General features: G+C 47.3%; 1 protein-coding gene across 4 annotated transcripts in view; it reads left to right on the top strand.

Annotated features, from left to right (window-relative positions):
- Positions 1-7936, top strand: part of RTF2 (replication termination factor 2) — a 54484-nt gene extending 46548 nt beyond the window's left edge. The window contains exons 9-10 of one of the 4 annotated variants that reach the window (XM_003419907.4): positions 1445-1661; positions 7594-7706. In XM_003419907.4, the coding sequence (XP_003419955.1) occupies positions 1445-1623 (179 nt within the window). In that variant the 3' untranslated portion in view covers positions 1624-1661; positions 7594-7706. Of the gene's footprint in view, positions 1-1444; positions 6671-7593 lie in introns of those variants that run through there. The other 3 variants (XM_010599446.3, XM_003419908.4, XM_064276244.1) reach the window with 3 other exon arrangements.
- Positions 7937-19380: the final 11444 nt, after the last annotated feature.

Raw genomic sequence — 19380 nt, forward strand, 5'->3', positions numbered from 1 at the left:
GAATCCATTGTCATAAAAAGGTCTTGAAGCTTTACCCCTGTGTTTCCTTCCAAGGGTCGTATGGTTTTAGTTCATATATTTAGGGCATTGATCTATGTTAATTTTCGTGTATGTTTCATTCTTTTGCACAGGGAGATCCAGTTGTCCCGACATCATTTTTTTTTTTTTTTTTAAGCACTTTTTTTGAAGAGGCTGTTATCCCCATTGGATAGGCTTAGCACCCTTGTCAAGAAGCAATTGGCCGTAGATGTGTGGGTTTATTTCTGGCATCTCAGTTTGATTCCATTGTTCTGTGTGTCTGTATGTATAACTGTACCACACTGTTTCGATTGTTGTCGCTTTGTTGTATGTTTTGAAATTGGGGAGGCCCAGGGTATTTGGCAGGAGCATTCCTGATTTCCGTAAGGTTGGGGTTTGTAGGTGCACCCACATGGTACTTAGAGTCCCTCCCCTCAGCTGCCTGTTGGCCACCCGTCAAAGAGCAGTTTGGTGTAAAATCCAGAATTCAGTGCATTTCTTCTGAAGTTCACTCTCTTTAATTCAAAGAAAACAATATTTATTTCCCAAAAGAAAAACATAGATTCCTTAGGTAAAAGAGTGTGTTTAGTAACCTTGTATTATAAATAGTATCCAAAGTTGATAAAAGGAGCCCTGGTGGTGCAGTGGTTACAGTGCTTAGTTGCTAACTGAAAGGTTGGTGGTTCGAACCCAGCAGCTGCTCCTAGGGAGAAAGATGTCGCAGTATGCTTCCATAAAGGTTTACACCCCTGGAAACCCTGTGAAGCCCTTCTGCTCTGCCCTATAGGGTCACTATGAGCCGAAATCGACTTGATCGCAACAAGTTTTACAGTGGTTGAGCAAGTAGGAGACTGCCGGGTCCCTAGCCCCGCTGTGCACTGAGGCGCCTTCTGACCTGGGTTTGCCGCTCAGCCTCTTGGTGCCTCCCTTTTCTCCTCTGTGGAACAGGGTTCCTCAGGCCCAGCTCAGGAGGAGTGTCTAATTGAAGATATTCACACGCTGGGAACGGGGCCCAGCACATAAAAAGTACAAGTAAATGCGGAGCAGGCCTGGTGGTGCAGTGTTTAGTGCTCAGCTGCTAACTGAGAGGTTGGTGGTTTGAACCCACCAGCAGCTCCGCAGGAGAAAGACCTGGCGACCTGCTTCCGTAAAGATCCCAGCCTCGGAAACACCGTGTGGGGCAGTTCTGCTCTGTCACGTAAGGTTGCTATGAAGCAGAATTGACTCGAGGTCACCCAACAACAAAGTGACTAGTATTTTAACAATACATTTCAATAAAGCGGATTTGTCTTTTGCTAAGAGTTGGCACCAGAGATTATGTACTTTGACATTCATCCCAAGAAAGCTGGATGGAAATGCCTTTTGAGAAGGGGATGTCTGGAATATTTGTCCCAACCTCATAGCTCTTGGCTTTTCGTTTTTCCAGCAACAAATGGGAGCACTTCTGGAAAAGTCGGAAAGCCTCTGTGCGGAACCACAAAGAGATCCATTGCCGACAGCGAAGAATCCGAAGCCTACAAGTCCCTCTTCACTACTCACAGCTCCGCCAAGCGCCCCAAGGAGGAGACTGCCCACTGGGTCACCCACACCTCCTACTGCTTCTGAAGTGCCCAGCAAGGCGGCCATGGCTCCTACCCCAGAAGGTGGGAAGGTGGGCAGGTCATTGTAATCGTGGTGATACCTGTGTCGGCTGGTATGGCCCCATTTGCATGGTGTTGAAAGTCGTCCTCACAAACCCTGGAGCTGGCCACGGTCCCTCCTGCCCAGGAGGATGCCGTGGGTTCTAGTAGCGTGCTGGGGGTTGGCTGGGCACACACTCCTGCGACTCTCCCGCCCGCCTGCCTGCCTTGATGCTCGCTTCCAGCCAGAGGTGCACTTGGCCTTCCCATGGCTGAGGAAGCTGGTGGTGTTGGCTGCACTTTTCATGCTTGAAATCATTAAAAACTCCAGATTGCTCAGTTGTATGGGTTTTGCTGCCAACAGTAAATTAAATAGACCAAGTGAAACTGGGCTTTAGGAAGCGTGAGCTCCAACTGCACAGTGCCTGCTGGAGTCACACTGCTATACCCACCCAGGGAGGAACCGGAGCCTTGTTTGGGTGGGAGCCAGGGGAGTCTCCCTGGTTGTATCAGAGAAGAGGCTTAGCTGGGCACTCACTGCCTTAGTCTCCTAGTGCTGCTGGAGCAGAAGAAATAACACCAGCGGGTGGCTTTAAAGAACAGAAATTCATTTTCTCAGACTAGGGTTCAAGTCTGAATTCATATGTGGCTCTAGGGGGAGGACTTTCTTGTCTGTTCAGCATCTAGTAGCTGGCAGTCCTCAGCATTCCTGGGCTTCATCTGCATCCATCATTGCCATCAGATAGCATCTGTCTTCACCTCGTATGTGCTTGCTTCTGTCTGTCTGTGCTGCTTCTGACAGCCCAAAGCGGCGAGGTACAGGACGCACCCTGCACGGGTACGGCTTCATTAGCGTACAAAACCCTGTTCCGTATCGGAATTACATCGACAGGTGTGGGGGTTAGGATCCCAACGTATACTTAGAAGGGGCATAATTTAATCCCTAACAGGCACATAACAGTTTACTACAAAAATAAATCTGCCTTTTCTGTCACTGGTTTACATATATATATAATTTTTTTTTTTTCCTTCTACTTCCCACTAAATGTTTTGGTAAGGAAATTGCAGCCATTGCATGAGTAGGTAAGAGTAATTCCATGATGTCATATGAATCCCACCTTTTCTCCCCCTCAGCAGGAGGTGAAAGGGGAACTTGGACATAAAGATGGTGCGTTTTGTCTACCCGTAATGTGTGTTAAGTGAGTAGTGACTGAAACGTCCTGAGACTGCTAGCTAAGAACCAAAGGAGCCAGGCCCCAGCACTGCTGCTGCAGACGGCTGTGTCCTGGAGATGGCTGGCTGGTTCTCTTCCCCCAGCTCAGGGCCCTGACTTCCCTTAAAAAGTAGGAAAAGGAGCTGGGAGGGAATATCCGAGGGCAGGGGCACAAGCAGGAGGGTCCAGGGTCAGAGAAGCTGCATAGAATTCCAAGGCGAGGCTGACAGGCGGCCCCTTCTAGACCGTCCTCTGCCCTGTGGTTCTTTGCTGCGGGGTAATGGCAAGATCCAGTCCGGAGGACACCTTGACTTTATGAACATGGAGGAGAAGCGTTTAAATCAGAATTATACCAGCACTGATAAACCTTTGCTCTGGGCTTTTCCAGAAGAAGCCTGCATCAGCCATTCTCCTTCCCTGAGTAACATTCTCTACAGCCCATATAAGCTATTTTCTGGTGGTGGTTTTCTTCTTTTTCATTTTGTTATCTTCCTCACAATCGGTTCTTTTTTTTAGTTTGGTTACAATTATTTTTGTCCCGATCAGTTCTTCTCTGTTTTAATTTTATAAAGAAAACTTGACTAATCAATCCTTTTAGTAAAGTTTTACTGATTACAGCTTCTGCCATTCTGACTTATCTTAATCCATCAGTTTATTCTGCATTGATTATTCTGGCCATGCCTAATTTTCCCAGTGTCCTTGGTGTCAAAGCTCCAGCACCTCAGATACCTGCTTCCCCTCAAGACCACATCTAGATGCTCCGCATACCTCTGTCCTGGCTTGGCACTCTCTCCCGCCATGGCCGTCGCCCCATGTCCTCACACCACTGCCCTCTGGTCACCGTGCTGCCTCCCTGCCCCTGCCTGTTTCCGACTGAGGGAACTGTTGGCCAAAGAAGGGCTTCCTCCAATGCTTCCTGTCCAGCCTTTCAGAGGCCCAAGGGAACTACCAGACGAGCACAGCAAGGGCCTGGCATTCACTTGAAGGAGGGTGGTGTGTGAGAGCTGTGTCCTGCATGAGTGCTCCTATGAGTCCTCCCACACCTCAGGCAGCACCCAGCCTGCGCCTCACCCAGCACCTCGACCAGTGCCTTGCCTGGCGCCCAACCCTCACCTCACCCGGTGCCCAGCCCGCTTCTCTCCTGGTGCCCAGCCTGCTCCTTACCCAGTGCCCAGCCCATGCCTCACTCAGTGCCTCATCCAGTGCCCAGTCCATGCCTCACCCAGTGCCCAGCTGAGCCCCACTCGGTGCCCAGTCTGCTCCTCACCTGGTGCCCAGCCCAGTGCTCTGACACAAAGGCCCAGGAAGCAACCTAATAATCATAACTACCTTACCTACCCCACGTGGCATGTTCGCACATGATGTGCTTTATCTCATGGGACTCAGCGACCCAGCAAGGCCATTACTGTCATCTCCACTTGATAGGCAAGACAGCTGAGGCTCCAAGCGGTGAGGAAAATTCCACAAGACACAGGTCTGTCTGATGGTGGAAATGGCATATAGTCAGGACCCTATGCCGTCTCTGATACATGCTTGCCAAGTGGAAGAAGCCACACAGTTGCTGGGCCAAGGCTCCAGGGGCTGGACTGAGAGGACAGAGGAAGACTGACAAGCTCCTTCTCCTGCTCCGTTTCCGGACTAGGACCCACGCTTCACTCCTTCTGTGGTGAGGAGGTGGGAGGAGAGAATGGAGAGGGTCAAGGAATGCTCCAGTAGTCTACGCACCTGTCCCTGCCCTGACTTCCAAGAGAGGAACGTCCCCCCAAAATTAACCCGAAGACTGTCCCTCAACCCCATGAGCCTTTTACTACCTTTTGACCCAGAGAAAGAATTTCAGCTCAGGCCCTCCCTAGGAATGCCTACTTTCCCGCTGCTTTAGACTTCAGACTTCTGAACATGATGCGAAAAGGAAATGGAACGGCTGCCATTGAACGCACACACGGAGGTGTTCCAGATGACGAGAGCCATGTGTGACAAAACACTGTGCACTTCTCATCTGGGGTCACCCATATAAATCGGGACCATCTGTCCCTACTGCATCTTACCCTAACCACCAAATGTCAGTGTACCACTGAGGATCACTGGGGAAAACACAGGCCACGCACCCACATGGGGCACCTCAGAACGCTCAGCACTTGTCCCTGAGCACCTGGGTCTGACCTTCCCGCAGGGGCCTGTGATGCTGATCGGGAGGCAGGGCACAGAAAACGTCATGATTTTAAGGACAAGCCTCCAACTGAAGGTCACAGGGCAGAACCACCAGCCCGTGGCCACAGACATTGGGGCATCTGCCTCTCAAGCAGGCAGCTCTGCAGTCACTGCCCTCGATGATGGTGGGTGGACTTACCAGTGCCTATTTTCTAATAAACCCTTTGGACCTTCTTTGATCCCACTTCTGCCCAGAGAGTCTCCTGCCGGGAGTCCTCCAGCCCCTGCAGCGACCTTCCAATGACGGTGACCCGTGCACATGGGTGAACAGTCTGCGCAGCACAACTCAACACCCTCTTCTCCCCTTTTCATTCCAAGAAGTCTTACAGAACCTCTTTGTCACTCCCGAGGTGCAACTTACATTTAGCACAGTTTTATTCCTAGTGAATAAGTCTGTGACTCAGATCCTTCGTTAGGAGGATGGTTGTACTCGTGAGCCCAGGGAGCGAGGACAAGCCTTGTGTTCCGTTAGCCAAATCTACTGGCCAGTGGGTCCTGACATTATTCCTGGCATCAGCCTCAGCCGTCACACAGGCTGTGTCCTCCTGGTCTCTAGTCTTCACATATGCGTGTACTTCAGCCCTCTCCCCATTTCACCCAGCCACTCCTAGCCATCCTTCAGATGCTCTTCACATCTCTGGATACCTGACTAGATCAGTCCCCTTGGTATGTGCTTTCAAGCTCTGTTCTTACCAGTTTTAACACAAGGATTGCATGCTGAGGTAAGGTCAAGAGTGTGAGGCAGTAGGGAGTGGTGGGGACTGTGGAGAGAAAGGCACACTAGAGGGGAAGTTCCTGCTTGGCCCTGGCAGACAGCTGCCTTATGAGAGGGTGGGCCAGTGTTACCAGATCTTCCAAATCTTCAAAGAAAGCCAGAAACTTGTATTTTTTTTTTTAAAATGAAGCCCCCACCCCGGACATTTAAATGTTGGCAAATATTTTGTAAAACATTGTAGGCCAGACAAAACACATCTGTGGCCTCTAGCCTATAACCTCTGGTTTCATTTGTTGCCCTCTCGACCCAGCAGCCCAGGGACACATGCCTTGTCTCCTCTGCTCCCTACGATGTCTGGGTCAAACAAATGAACCATGGAGACAGATGCCAGAAAGGGGAAGGCATCCCACCCCCATTCCTGCCCTCTCTTTTATCGCCTGTTGGAAATTTCTCTTAACTCCCCTTAAGTCCTCCTCCTGGGCCACCGCCATAGGACTCTCCACCCGGAAGTGTCACAATGGCCAGAGCAGCCTCCAGCTCAGGGCCCTCTGTGACATCACCCACGGCCCAGCCTCAGGTGCCCAGTCTCCCAGTTACGAGGGCAAACCAGCCCACCATGAGCAACTTCCTGCCCTATCTCTGCTCACCATGCAGACGCTGAAATGGTTCCTGTTCTTGCCTCTGTGCTTCTCCTGTGGCTATGCCTTTATGTTTTCTTCTCTGAGAGAGAAAGTCAAAGAACCCCAGGGGAAGGTGCCTTGTGGGGGGCACTTTCGGATTAGGCAGAATCTGCCAGAGCACGCCCAAGGCTGGCTTGGGAGCAAGTGGCTCTGGCTCTTTTTTGTTGTTGTGCTGTATGTGATACTAAAGTTTCGAGGCGATAGTGAGAAGAGTAAGGTAAGGATGGCGCCTTTTTTCAAACCCCATTGCTTCAGGGTCAGAAATCTCAGACTCGAAACGAATCTTCAAGTCAGTATAGGTAGGACTGTTAACTATCATGGATTTGGATAGAAAATACTATCTCAAAGTCCTGGGCAAAGTTGGCCAGTTCATTTCCTGACGTTTCTGTAGTGCAGACAATAATTCCCAAATCCACAGAGAGGTTGGGACTAGGGGTTGAAGATGACCTTCTGTTCATTGGGTGGGTAAATAAGACCCTGGCTCATTATATATCTGTGAAGTGAGTTCTTCCAAATTGAGGTTGAATTCAAGACCTTGATGTGTTTCAGGTCAAAATTATTCATAGAACCAGATTCACTGTCCCTGATTTTTTTATTTCCTTACCATTTGACCTACCGCAAGATGTTGAACCAAATGGAAATGGAGTCGTATATCCAAATAATGGGAATATGAAGCCCCTAGTAAAGGGATAAAGGCGTAAAATAGCATCTTGTCCCCAAAGAGGCTGAACAACCCTTTCAGTTAGAGGGGGGAAGGTTGAACGATGTGGCAGCATGTTCTCAGGACACCCCATAGTACTGTGCCCACACTGACTAGAGCAGGAAGCCGCAGATGTTTTCTGTAAAGGGCCAGATAGTAAATATTTTCAGCTTTGCAAGCCATAGGGTCTCTGTTACAGCCACTCAGCTTTGCCGTTATAACATGAAAACAGCTATCCACAATATGTAAATGAATGAGCATGGCTGTGTTCCAATAAAACTTTATTTACAAAAATAGGTGGTGGGTCGGGCTTGCCCATAGTTTGCCGATCACTGGACTAAAGCAATGTTAGAGGCATCTTAGACGAACCCAGACTACCAAACTCTGTCAAAACTGGCAAAGTCAATGGTATCACTCACGCTGAATATCTTTCTTGACAGGATCAGAATCTTCCCAGCCTTCGAGGCTGTTCATTTCGCTCTCCACTAAAGAAAAATCAAAATGCTTCCCCCAACAAAGACTATGCGTTCAATACCTTAACCCAACTCGAGATGGACCTTGTGAAGTTTGTGTCCAGGGTGCGGAATCTTAAAGTCATCATGGCAACTGGCAGTAACCTCAGGCTTCAAAATGCAGAGCTGCCTGCAGACCCCCACAATAACATTACAATATATGAAATATGGGGAGAAGAAGACTCTGACTGAAAGGATTTGTGTGTCAGAGGAGGACAGAAGAGTGAAGTGTTGACAAACTATGCAAATTAATAAAATGATTCTGAAGAAACCTTCCTTTTTTCCTTTTTTCTTTCTAATAGAAGTAAAAATGACTGTGACACTAGTACCCTCTGCAGTTTTTGTTTTGTTTCTGCCTTTCTCCCTTCCTCTGGGTCTTCGAGTGGTGAGAAGCGTGTGGAAAACTACACAGAAGCTTACCATTCCTGACCATGGTGCAGCTGCCCAAGTAGGATGATAAGGCATGGGCATTTGGGCATATCATCTTTTATAAAACTCTTGTTTTCTTATAGTAGTCATTTGTACAAAAGAAGTTGATTTTATCCGTATGACTTAACATTACAAAGGACAACTCTATAGGTTTAAGTGATAAAATTAGGTGGTGTCGGGGAGGCTCTAGAACTCATCTGATTCTTTTACCACTAGAAACGTCCATGCGTTCCATCTCATGGATTCCATGGATTGACTTTTTGTTCTGCCAGACTGGGAGTTCCACACACATCTAATTGGGCTGAGAAAAATGGAGAAACAATTCTTATTTCAATGTAATTGGAATGCACAATTCTTTATAATAGTTATTAAAATATTTTGGTTTGTCAGTATGGCTAATGGAAATAAAGGTATGCTGCTCAAGGCTGTTAAGTTGGCGTGCTGACCCCTGGGGCCATCTTCCCAGGGCCTGCCCTGAGGACCATTAATCTAATCCAGACCAAGCTGATAGTTTAGCCGATGATGCAGGTATAGGCCTGGAGAGAGAAGTTAGCTGTGGGAGACCACGGAGAATCCCTTAATTCCACTTCAGTCCAAACTTCCATGTGCCTGAGAGAAGTCCTGAATCTCCAGCACCTTCCTTCCCAACCACAAAGAGTTAACTTGGATTATTTGAGCAAAGCCTTCAGGATCTCTCCTACGTCTGTGGGTCTGTGGTCTTCTCCGTCTGCAGGAGTGTAGCCTGCTCAGATGAAAGGTGCCTTTCCCTTCCTCTCGTCTTTGTTACTCTGTCTTGGAAAAGGGTCCAAGGGTTCACTTTATTTTTTTGTCTTCTCAACTATCAGAATAGGGATAAATGGGTGGAACTGAGGTTACTCCTTTTTGCCTCTTGTACCCTCGGGTGTTTTCAAGCGAGTGGAACTCTGAGTTGTTACTTTCACAGCACATCCTGAAGAGATCAGGTAAGCAAAAAAACGACTTGGTTTTAACGTGTGCCCTCAACATGGGGCACGTTTCAGATTGTCTCCATTTAACCAGTAGTGACGTAGGCCTGGGCTTGGCAAACTATGTCTCTTGGGCCAAATCCAGTCCACCACCCATTTTCCTACAGCTCACGAGCTAGTAATGGCTTTTACATTTTTAAATGGTTGGAAAAAATCAAAAGAAGAGTGATGTTTCACAGTGCATGAAAATTGTAAAAAAAAAAAAATTCAGATTTCAGTGTCCATAAATAAATTTTGATTGGAACGTAACCACACCTGTCATTTACATGTGGTCTACGTTTGCTTTCACACTGCAGGGAGAGTTGAGTCGTTATGACCTCTGTAGCCTACCATAAACCAAAACCAAACCTGCTGCCAGTGAGTCGATTCCGACTCACAGCAACCCTATAGGACAGAGTAGAACTGCCCCATGTGATTTCTGAGCAGCACCTGGTGGCTTCAAACTGCCGACCTTTTGGTTAGCAGCGTAGTTCTTAACCACTACACCACCAGGGTTTCCTCTGCAGCCCCCAGAGCCAAAAATATTTACTCCCCGGCCCTTTACAGGAAAAGCCTGTCCACCTCTGACTTAACACTAATCCTATTTACTTACGTGTTAACACCCAGGAAGAGTGTTCTTTAGGAGCAGATGTGTTTAGCTGAAATCATCACGAACACCCTATTTATCTAATAGACAAGAAGGTAGCTTTTACACATGATACCTTTGGGACTGAAGATGGCATCACCAAAGAGCAAAACCTCAGGATTCCTTACAGCATGTTGACCAAGGAAATGAAATAGAACAAAATCCGCTGTACCTTGGATCTAGCAATTCCCTGAAACACGGTGCTCCCAAATCTTAGACCTGGCCCAATACAAAACTTTGCAGACCACAGTTTTGCTTAGAAAATAGCGTTTCCTTTTCCCAGGATGACTGTTCTGTGAAATGCCCCGAATGTAAATTTAGGAGCTGTATCTTAACAAAGCTATTCTGCTGTTACTGCACAAACTCTGAGTTCTAATGTTAGCACAGCCTGTGGTTTGAAAAGAGAAGGTGACAAGGACATAACATTGCTGGGTGGCTGCAGGTCCTAAGCTGATGTGTGACCCCAGCAGGCTCCCCCAGGGTGGTTGGCAGAATTCATTTCCTTGCCATAGGATTCACAGTGGCAGCTTCAGAGCCAGCAGGGAGAGGAAGGCCCTAGACCGAGTCGGTTGGCAGGACAGTCTTATGTGACAGTGAGTGGTGTAATCACACAGTGATGTCCATCACCTCTGCCGTATTCTGTGGTTAGAAGCGAGCCACTCAAGGGGAGAGGATTACACCAGGATATGAACACCAGGAATGAAACCCAAAGGGAGAGAGAGGCAGACTCATCAGGGGTGATGGGGGACTTCACCGAGAGGTCAACATAGAAACCGGATGGGGACGGTTGGTGTGACGACATGACATAGTCACCTGCAAGGCCTTTCTCCTGTCTTCAGCACACAGTGCTGGGTAGAATTTTGAGGCGACCTCAGTGACTCAGCCGCCACATGACCCATCCTGGAGTGTAGGCGGGGCCCATGAATAGGATGCAGTAGTGGCTCCCGTGATTGCACTGTGTCACAGGAGACCATCAGAGCAGGCCGAGAGACCCTGTGGCCTTGAAGAAGTAACCTGTCATATTGGGAGATGGGATGTCACGTGGAGGACATGGGGCCGCCTCTGGGAGCGGAGGGCGGTCGCCAGTCACAGCCAGCCAGGCAACTAGCTCTTAGTGATATGTCAGCCTGCCAACAACCAGGGAGTGTGGAGCGGGACCTGAGCCCCAGACGACATCATAGCCCGTGACACCTTGATTGCAGCCTGGGGAGACCCTGAGCAGAGACCCCGCTAGCCCATACATCGCCTCCTGACCCCCGGGACTGTGAGATAATACCTGTATCACATTAAGCCACTGGGTTTGTGGTCATTTGTCCCATAGCCGTAGAAAACGGATCCAGCGTACACGCACACGGAGGTTTTTTTAAGAAAGGGCGAATGTTTGTTTGGCTTGCAGTTACCGGAGATTGCCACTAGGTGGCAGACAAAACCCATCACAGAGCAGCGAGCACAAGTTCCCCAAAGATTGTGCTTCAAGGTCCTTGAAAACAACAGTCTAAGCTGACCTACTAGTAATCATAATTTTTTTATTACTAATAAAAAGAACGTACCTAGTACTAGCAGTGGCAGAAATATTCTTTCCATCAACAGCATTTGTCGTTTGATGATTCACTCACTCTTTCAGCAGGTGTTTATTCTTTGCATTGTTCTAGGCACTGGGGATGAGGCCAGGATTTTAAAAGCGAAATAGACACTCTGCCCCCTAGGGCTTGCACTGTACTGGGGAGACAGACGGTAAACAAGTACGTAAGTCAAATATACAGTGTGTAAGTTCGGCGGTTTGAACCCACCCAGCGGCTCCACGGGAAAAAGACTGGCGATCTGCTCCTGTAAAGACCACAGCCTAGAAAACCCTGTGGGGCGGTTCTACTGTGTCACATGGGGTCGCTATGAGTCAGAATTGACTCGATGGCACCTAGCAACAACAACAAGGTGGGGATAAGTGCTACGAAGAAGATAAAGCAAGGGAGGGGTCTAGGAAGGGTGCATCTGTGTGTGCGTGGGTGTGTGCGCGCGTCTGTGTGTCTGCGTGGCCAGTGGAGCAGCTGGTTTGCAGTTTTAAATAGTGTGGTCATGGACTTACTCCCTTACAAGTAGCTAATTAAGGGAGTAAGCCACAGAACAAGCTGGGAGAAGAATATGGAAGGCAGCAGGGGCAGAAAGTGCAAAGGCCCTGAGGCAGGAGCATGCCTGGCTCAATGGAGAAACAGCCAGGGGGTGAGTGTACTCAGAGCCCCCTTTGAGTGAGGAGAAAATGAGATCAGAGAGGCGGAATGGGGTTTGGATCACGGAGGACCCTGTAAGCTACCAGAGGACTTCGGGCTTTTCCTCTGAGTGATAAGAGCGGTGGACAATGGATTAGATCTCTCAGCCGCCCCGGGGAGGGCTCTACCCACACCCTGCTCCCCAAATCCACACTGCTCCCATTTACCAGGTACACCTTGATGGGCACCATGGGTCAGACAGACTCCGGAAAATGGACAGACCAGTGCCCACAGCACACACGGGGAAAGACTGAATGGACCGGCAGGACTACTGGTGTCTCCAGGGGAAAACCGGGCCTTGTGCCGGCACCTTCAGGCGAACTGCAGCTTTCCTTGTCTCGGAGCTGCTTGATAGTTCTGTACATTGCAGAGCCCTCAGGATAGCGTAAATCTTTCTTGTTCATAAAAACCCAAATGACTTGTGCCAAGTGACACGCATGTCTGTAAACTCTCGTCAGCATCCTACCTGCCTGTGTCAGCGCTTCTTCAAATTTGCCTTTGAAGCCGCTGGAACATCTTGCTGGTTCCCTCATTAACTTAAGAGTTAAATAAACTCTCTGACACGTAGTCGTTTTATATTGTATATGCGTCATGATTATACCCGCTTTTAAATTTTTTCATTTAACTGGACCAGTTGAGACTAGAGGACTCCCTGAGACTATGGCCCTGAGATACTCTTTAAACCTTGAACTGAAATTCTCCCCTGAGGTCATCTTTTAGCTAAATAACAGATTGGCTCACAAAATAAAGAATATCACCCGTGAGTACTATACTCCTTTAAAATAGCATCGATACGAGACCAAACAGTCAGCAATGACCTTAAAGCAAAGATGAGAAGGTAAGGGGGCAGGGAAACCAGAGACTGGAAGCAGAACAACCAGAATGGCAGTAACAAGAATGCTGACACATTGTGAAGAATGTAGCCAATGTCACTGAACAATCTGTGTAGAAATTGTTGAATGGGAACCTAATTTGCTGTGTAAACTTTCACAATAAGCCCGTTGCCGTCCAGTCAATTCCAACTCACAGGGACCCTGTAAGGACTGAGTAGAACTGCCTCATAGGATTTCCAAGGAGCAACTGGTGGATCCAAACTGCCGACCTTTTGGTTAGCAGCCAAACACTTAACCACTGTGCCACCAGGGCTCCAACTTTCATAGTAGACATAATAAAATACTATTTTAAAAGTTGGGTTTTTTTCCATTTAAGTTACTCGGACTGAGTAACCATGTGGAAATAAAGGCACCTCAAGCAGTTTACTCTGGGAGATAAATTAGATCTGCTCCAGGTTGAGAAGCCCATAAAAAGGACAGATGGTTAAGAGGTAGGGGCAGCAACTGGTGGACTGACACAGGAGCTGAGGCCCTGGTGCTGCAGCGCGACATTCTCCAGGCGTCGCAGGTACCCAGCCATCACCCAGGGGTGGTGACCGTGACCATGCAGAGAAGTGGACACATTGGAGAGAGCTTTGGGAGGCAGATACACTGGGTGCAAAATTGGAGACTTCAAGGTCTCTGAGGGCAGCACCATGGGCTCCCGGTGCTTGGCGTAAGAGGCAGAGTTGTGGCTCAAAGTCTGGCTACATAGGAGCATCCTTCAAATATCCAATGTCTTTTTCTACCATGGCCAACCCTGTTACCTCCTGGAGCTCACCTTCCCCACCACTCCTCTTCTCTCCCTTTCTCCTCCCTCTGCCCACCCCCGAGACCCGTTGCTCTCTCTTCGTGGAGCTGAGGTCTCTGGGGAGAGGGCTTACCCAGACCCCAAGTTCACTCTGGTGGCACTGTTAGTAAACAGCCATGCCTCGGTTGGACAAACAGGAATTTGGGCTTAGAAAGACCATGGAGGCTCAGTCCACCCAGATTTCCTGAGAAGAAACTTCTAGATTCCTGGATCCTGCGGAGAGACCACAAGGCTGCTCATTACCTTCCCAACTGTGTGTCAGCTAAGATATCAGCCAGATGGTTCTGGAATGTTTGTCTCTCACTTGGACTAATGGGCAGTCAGTAGCCACCTCACCTGACTCCATTATCCCAGAAACACCCTCTCCCACCCAGTCATTCTTCAGTAAGTCATTTATCTGTTCATCACTCAGCCGGTATTTAGTAAGCTGTTTTTTACTGTGTCTGAGGCTCAGCTGTGAGCGCTGAGGGTACAATCGTGAGTAAAAGCAAACGTGACTCTCGCCCTCCCCGAGTTACATCTAGTGGGGGTGAGATGGTAGGAATCAAATGTATGATTACAACGTGAAAAGCACTGCAAAGGATGATGTGAGATGCCATGGGAGTGCGGCCCAGCGGCATCTGACCAGGTCAAGATGTGGAGGAAGGCTTCCCAAAGGAAGAGGCGCTTGAGGCAAGACCTGAGAGAGGCTGAGGGATTGGCCTAGTCGATGCTGCCTGGACTTCAGTCATCGCTGTAAAACTCCCATGAATTTTGCCATCTCCTGACTCAATGGCAACGGCATGGCAACGGCAAGGAGAACTCCAGGAAATTCCTCTTCCTGGAAGATAGCACTGAATCAATCAAACAGCTTACGTGTGAAGACTAACAGCTGGCTCCTTAAGACTTGCTTTAAGATCCTGGCCTCACAGGGCTCACCATTCCAAAGCTATTATGTCATAAGCTCTGCCCAATCCCAGCCAGTTTCCCCCTTGCAAGACCCACTTCAAAATCACGCAGACCAGGCCCTAAAACTGTAAGTATCTCACCCGGGAACCCCACTCCTAAAACCCTGTCACGGCCACGACCTCCTTACTTCAGTTAAGTCCAAATAAACGCAGCTTTCCTGGTGAAATAAACGTCAACACTAAGTCCCACCAACCTGATTATTTACCTAATAAAAAAAAATACTTTACCTTAAATCAACTTCCTTTTTAAAAAATGTCAGTAAATTTGTTTTAAAAGAAAACTGTGTGTATCACCACCACATTTAGATAATCAGAGCCAACTGAAATTCGTCAACATATAAGAATGAAAAATAAGCCTGTAACTCTTTGATTTTTTTTTTTTTTTTTTTTGAAGTTAGCTCATTAAAAAAAACAATTAGAAGAACGTGTGCGTTGAAGGAGGAAGTTGGGGACGGGAAACAGCCATCCCCCCTCGTGGAACAGCCCTTCCCATGGCTCTCCAGCCATTTAACTCTTAGCACATGGAAGGCTTAGCTGCGATATCGCCTTGACTTCAGGAAGTTTCTGGCAACTCAGCTCTCCCCACAGCATACACCCGTGTTTGTACTAGAAGGTCCTCTATAACAGCCAAGATGCTTTGGGCTGCCAGAATCAGAAACGCAACTAGAAGTCACATCATATAACTTGAAACTGGAAGGTAAGATGTCTCCAAACCAAAAAAAACCCCATTGCCATTGAGTTGATTCTGACTCATCGCAACCCCGTGTGTTACAGAGTAGAACTGAGCTCCACAGGGCTTTTTTTTTTTTTTTTTTTTTTGCTGTAATCTTTAAGGAAATGAATCGATAGGCCTTTCTTGGTGGGTTTGAACTGCCAACCTTTAGGTTAACCCATTGTCGTCAAGTTGATTTCGACTCATAGCAACCCTATAGGACAGAGTACAACTGATTCATAGGATTTCCAAGGAGTGCCTAGTGGATTTGAACCGCTGACGTTTTGGTTAGCAGCCTTAACTCTTAAGCACTACACCATCGGGGTTTCTAACCTTTAGGTTAGTCAACCACGAACTGCTTGCGCCATGCAGGGAGGGTGAGAGAATGTGTTAGAAAATGTGGACAATGGACAGGACATTCAGCCCCCCCGTCCCACCCCACCTGCAGCCTGGGCTTAGTACACTTACCTCATCTGATAGTGATTCATCTCAGAACTATGTACCGATTCATCCCAGAAATATGTACTAATAAATGTTTGTTGGATACCCTGCTAGGCATGGGGGTGACAGAGGTGATCAGATCCTACCAGCTCTAACTGTGAGGCTGACTGATTGGGGGGGGACAGACCGTGACACAGGCACATAAATATACACCAGAAAACTCAGACAGGTTATGCGCTATGAAGAAAATACACCCAGAAAGAGGGGCCTTTTGAGCAAGCTGGTCAGGGAAGACCTGTGTGAAGAGGAATACTTTGGGACAGAGACCTGAATGAGGTGAGGGCCCAGCTGTGGGAGGAACTCACCAAGCAGGTGGAAAAGCAAGTGCAAAGGCCTGAAGCTCTCCTAGAATCCTGCTCCTTTTTTCGGTGTGCCCCCGTCCCTCCTTCATTACACATTCATTAGTGTTATACTTGATCCCTATCTGGCTCCCTCCTTGGGGGAGGTGCTCCATGAGAACGGAACCCACCACCGTGGGGTCTCCAACACCAAGCTCAGGCAGTGCCTGGCCGAAAGTAAATGCTTAATAAATGAGGTCATCATAATTCTTCTGGAATAGAAATCTGGTCACGTGAATTCTCATCTCACCATTAACCCAGCAACTCAATGCATTTTGTAAACGGAGCTAGGAGTCACATACCGTAAAATTCATTCTCTTAGAGTGTAGAGTTCAGTGGATTTGAGTACATTCACGGAGATGAGCAACCATCACCATCATTTAATTTTACAACATTTTCATCATCCCCAAAAGAAGCCCTGTACCATTAGCCATCATTGCCCACCCCCTTCTCTCCCACCCACTCCTAGCACTAGACAGCCCCTACTATCTACCTCTGTTATTGTTAGGTGCCATCAAGTCGGTTCTGACTTACAGCAACCCTGTGTACAACAGAAAAAAAGCACTGCCCAGTCCTGCGCCAGCCTCAAGATCGTTGTTATACTTGATTCCATTGTTGCAACCACTGTGTCAATCTATCTCGTTGAAGGTCTTCCTCTTTTTTGCTGTTGCTCTAACTTACCAAAAGCTTGATGTCATTCTCCAGGGACTGATTCCTCTTGATAACACGTCCAAAGTACGTAAGACAAGTCTTGCCGTCCTTTCTTCCAAGTATTCTGTCTTTACTTCTTCCAAGACAGATTTGTTTGTTCTTCTGGCGGTCCATGGTATATTCAATATTCTTCATCAACTCCATAATTCAAAGGGATCAATTCTTCTTCGGTCTTCCTTATTCATCGTCCAGCTTTCACATGCACACAATGTGATTGAAAACACCATGCCTTGGATCAGGTGCACCTTAGTCTTAAAAGTAACATCTTTGCTCTTCAACACTTGGAAGAGGTCCTTTGCAGCAGATTTGCCCAATGCAATGCGTCTTTTGATTTCTTGACTGCTGCTTCCATGGGCGTTGATTGTGGATACAAGTAAAATGCAATCCTTGACAACTTCAATCTTTTCTCCATTTATCATGATGTTGCTTATTGGTCTAGTTGTGAGGACTTTTGCTTTCTTTATGTTAAAGTCCAGTCCATACTGAAGGCTGTGGTCTTTGATCTTCATCACTAAGTGCTTTAAGTCCTCTTCACTTTCAGCAGGCAAGGTTGTGTCATCTATATATCGCAGGTTGTTAATAAATCTTCCTCCAATCCCGATGCTTCGTTCTTCTTCGTATAGCCCAACTTCTAGGATTATTTGCTCAGCATACAGATTGAATAGGTATGGTGAAAGGATGCAACCCTGATGCAACCTTTCCTGACTGTAAATCCCTCAGTATCCCCTTGTTCTGTCCGAATGATTGCCTCTTGATCTATGTACAGGTTCCTCATGAGCACGATTAAAACCAAAACCAAAAGCAAACCCGGTGCTGTCAAGTCAATTCTGACCCATAGTGCTCTGGAATTCCCATTCTTCACAGTGTTATCCATAACTTTGTAGTCATACAATATGTGGCCTTTTGTGACTGTGTCCTTTTACTTCACATAATAATGTTTTCCAGGTTCATGTCCGTGTTGTATCGTGTATCAGTACTTCACTCCTGCTTTCGGCAGAGTAACATTCCTTTGTATGGATATACCGCATTTTCTGCATCCACTCATCAGTTTATGGGCATTTGCGTTGTTGCCAGTTGTTGATAATTATGAATGATGTTGCAATGAACATTTGTGTGCAAGCTTTTGTGTGGACATCTGTTTTCAATGGAAACCCTGGTGGGGTAGTGGTTAAGTGCTACAGCTGCTAACCAAGGGATTGGCAGTTCCAATCTACCTGGCCCTCCTTGGAAACTGCATGGGGCAGTTCTACTCTGTCCTATAGGGTCGCTATGAGTCGGAATCGACTCGACGGCAATGGGTAGGTTATGTTTTCAGTTTGCTAAACTCAATTCATTTAGGCTGTTGTTATGCCAGAGTTTGGATGTGCCGCAACCTAACCAGTTCCCTATTGACAGGCATCTCGTTTTTTTTAATGTTTTGTTATTATCAGCACGTACGGTTTGTGTTTCCCTCTATCAGCAGGGCTTGCTGATCTCAACTGCAAACCACCATCTGCCAGTGTTTGGGTTTATTCTACAGTTAGCAAACACTGCAGGTACATCCAGCCAGAGACACTGAAAACAGAATGCGGGAATGGCAGACACTGGGACTCAGTTCAGAATTTCTAAGTACAGTTATGTGATGACTCATCCCATTTAAATTCCAAGCTGTCTAATGGGCCATCTGGTCCATCAGAATATGAACGGCTTTACCCAGCAACCTGGAAAAATGCCAAAGAGGAAGACAAAAGCATTTTTACCCACTGAAGAGTAAGCCCCAGGGGAAAGTAAGCAAGCCGAGTGTTAGCTCCTTGAGGACAAGAATGTTGATGAATGAAAAAACTGCCTAATGTCCGGGCCTATTTTTCTGTCAAATCTTCCCTTTTTGCCTTTTTTTCCATTACAAAAGCAATGCAACCAAAAGCTCAAGGACCAAAGGAGGGAAGAGGGGAAAGATAAATTGGGCTTCATGAAAATGAAATGACAACCCACATTTTGGGTGAAAATATTTGCAAATCATGTATCTGCTAAGGGTCTAGTATCCAGAATATGAAGGAGCCCTGTGAGCTCAATGGTTAAGCGCTTGACTGCTAACTGAAAGGTTGATGGTTCAAACTCACCCAACGGCTCTGAGGGAAAAAGACCCAATAATCTGTTCCCATGAAGATTACAGCCTAGGAAGCCCTATGGGGAAGCTCTACTCTGTCGCATGGGGTCACTATGAGTCGGAATAGAATCGACAGCACCTAACAACAACAGCCCAGAATATAAAGAACACTTAAAACTCAACAAACAAAAGACAAACAACTTGATTTAAAAATGGGCAAAAGATTTGAATAGACATTTCTCCAAAGCTATACGACCTGGCAATAAGCACACGAAAAGATGCTCAACATCACTAGTCATTAGGAAAAGGCAAAATGAAACCCCAATGAGATACCACTTCAAACCCACGTCACCAAACAATTTGTGTATTAACTCTTTAATGAGAAACTAATTTGCTCACTAAACTTTCCCCTAAA

The sequence above is a fragment of the Loxodonta africana genome, chromosome 24 (genome assembly GCF_030014295.1).
Source record: "Loxodonta africana isolate mLoxAfr1 chromosome 24, mLoxAfr1.hap2, whole genome shotgun sequence".
NCBI classification, from domain to species: domain Eukaryota; kingdom Metazoa; phylum Chordata; class Mammalia; order Proboscidea; family Elephantidae; genus Loxodonta; species Loxodonta africana.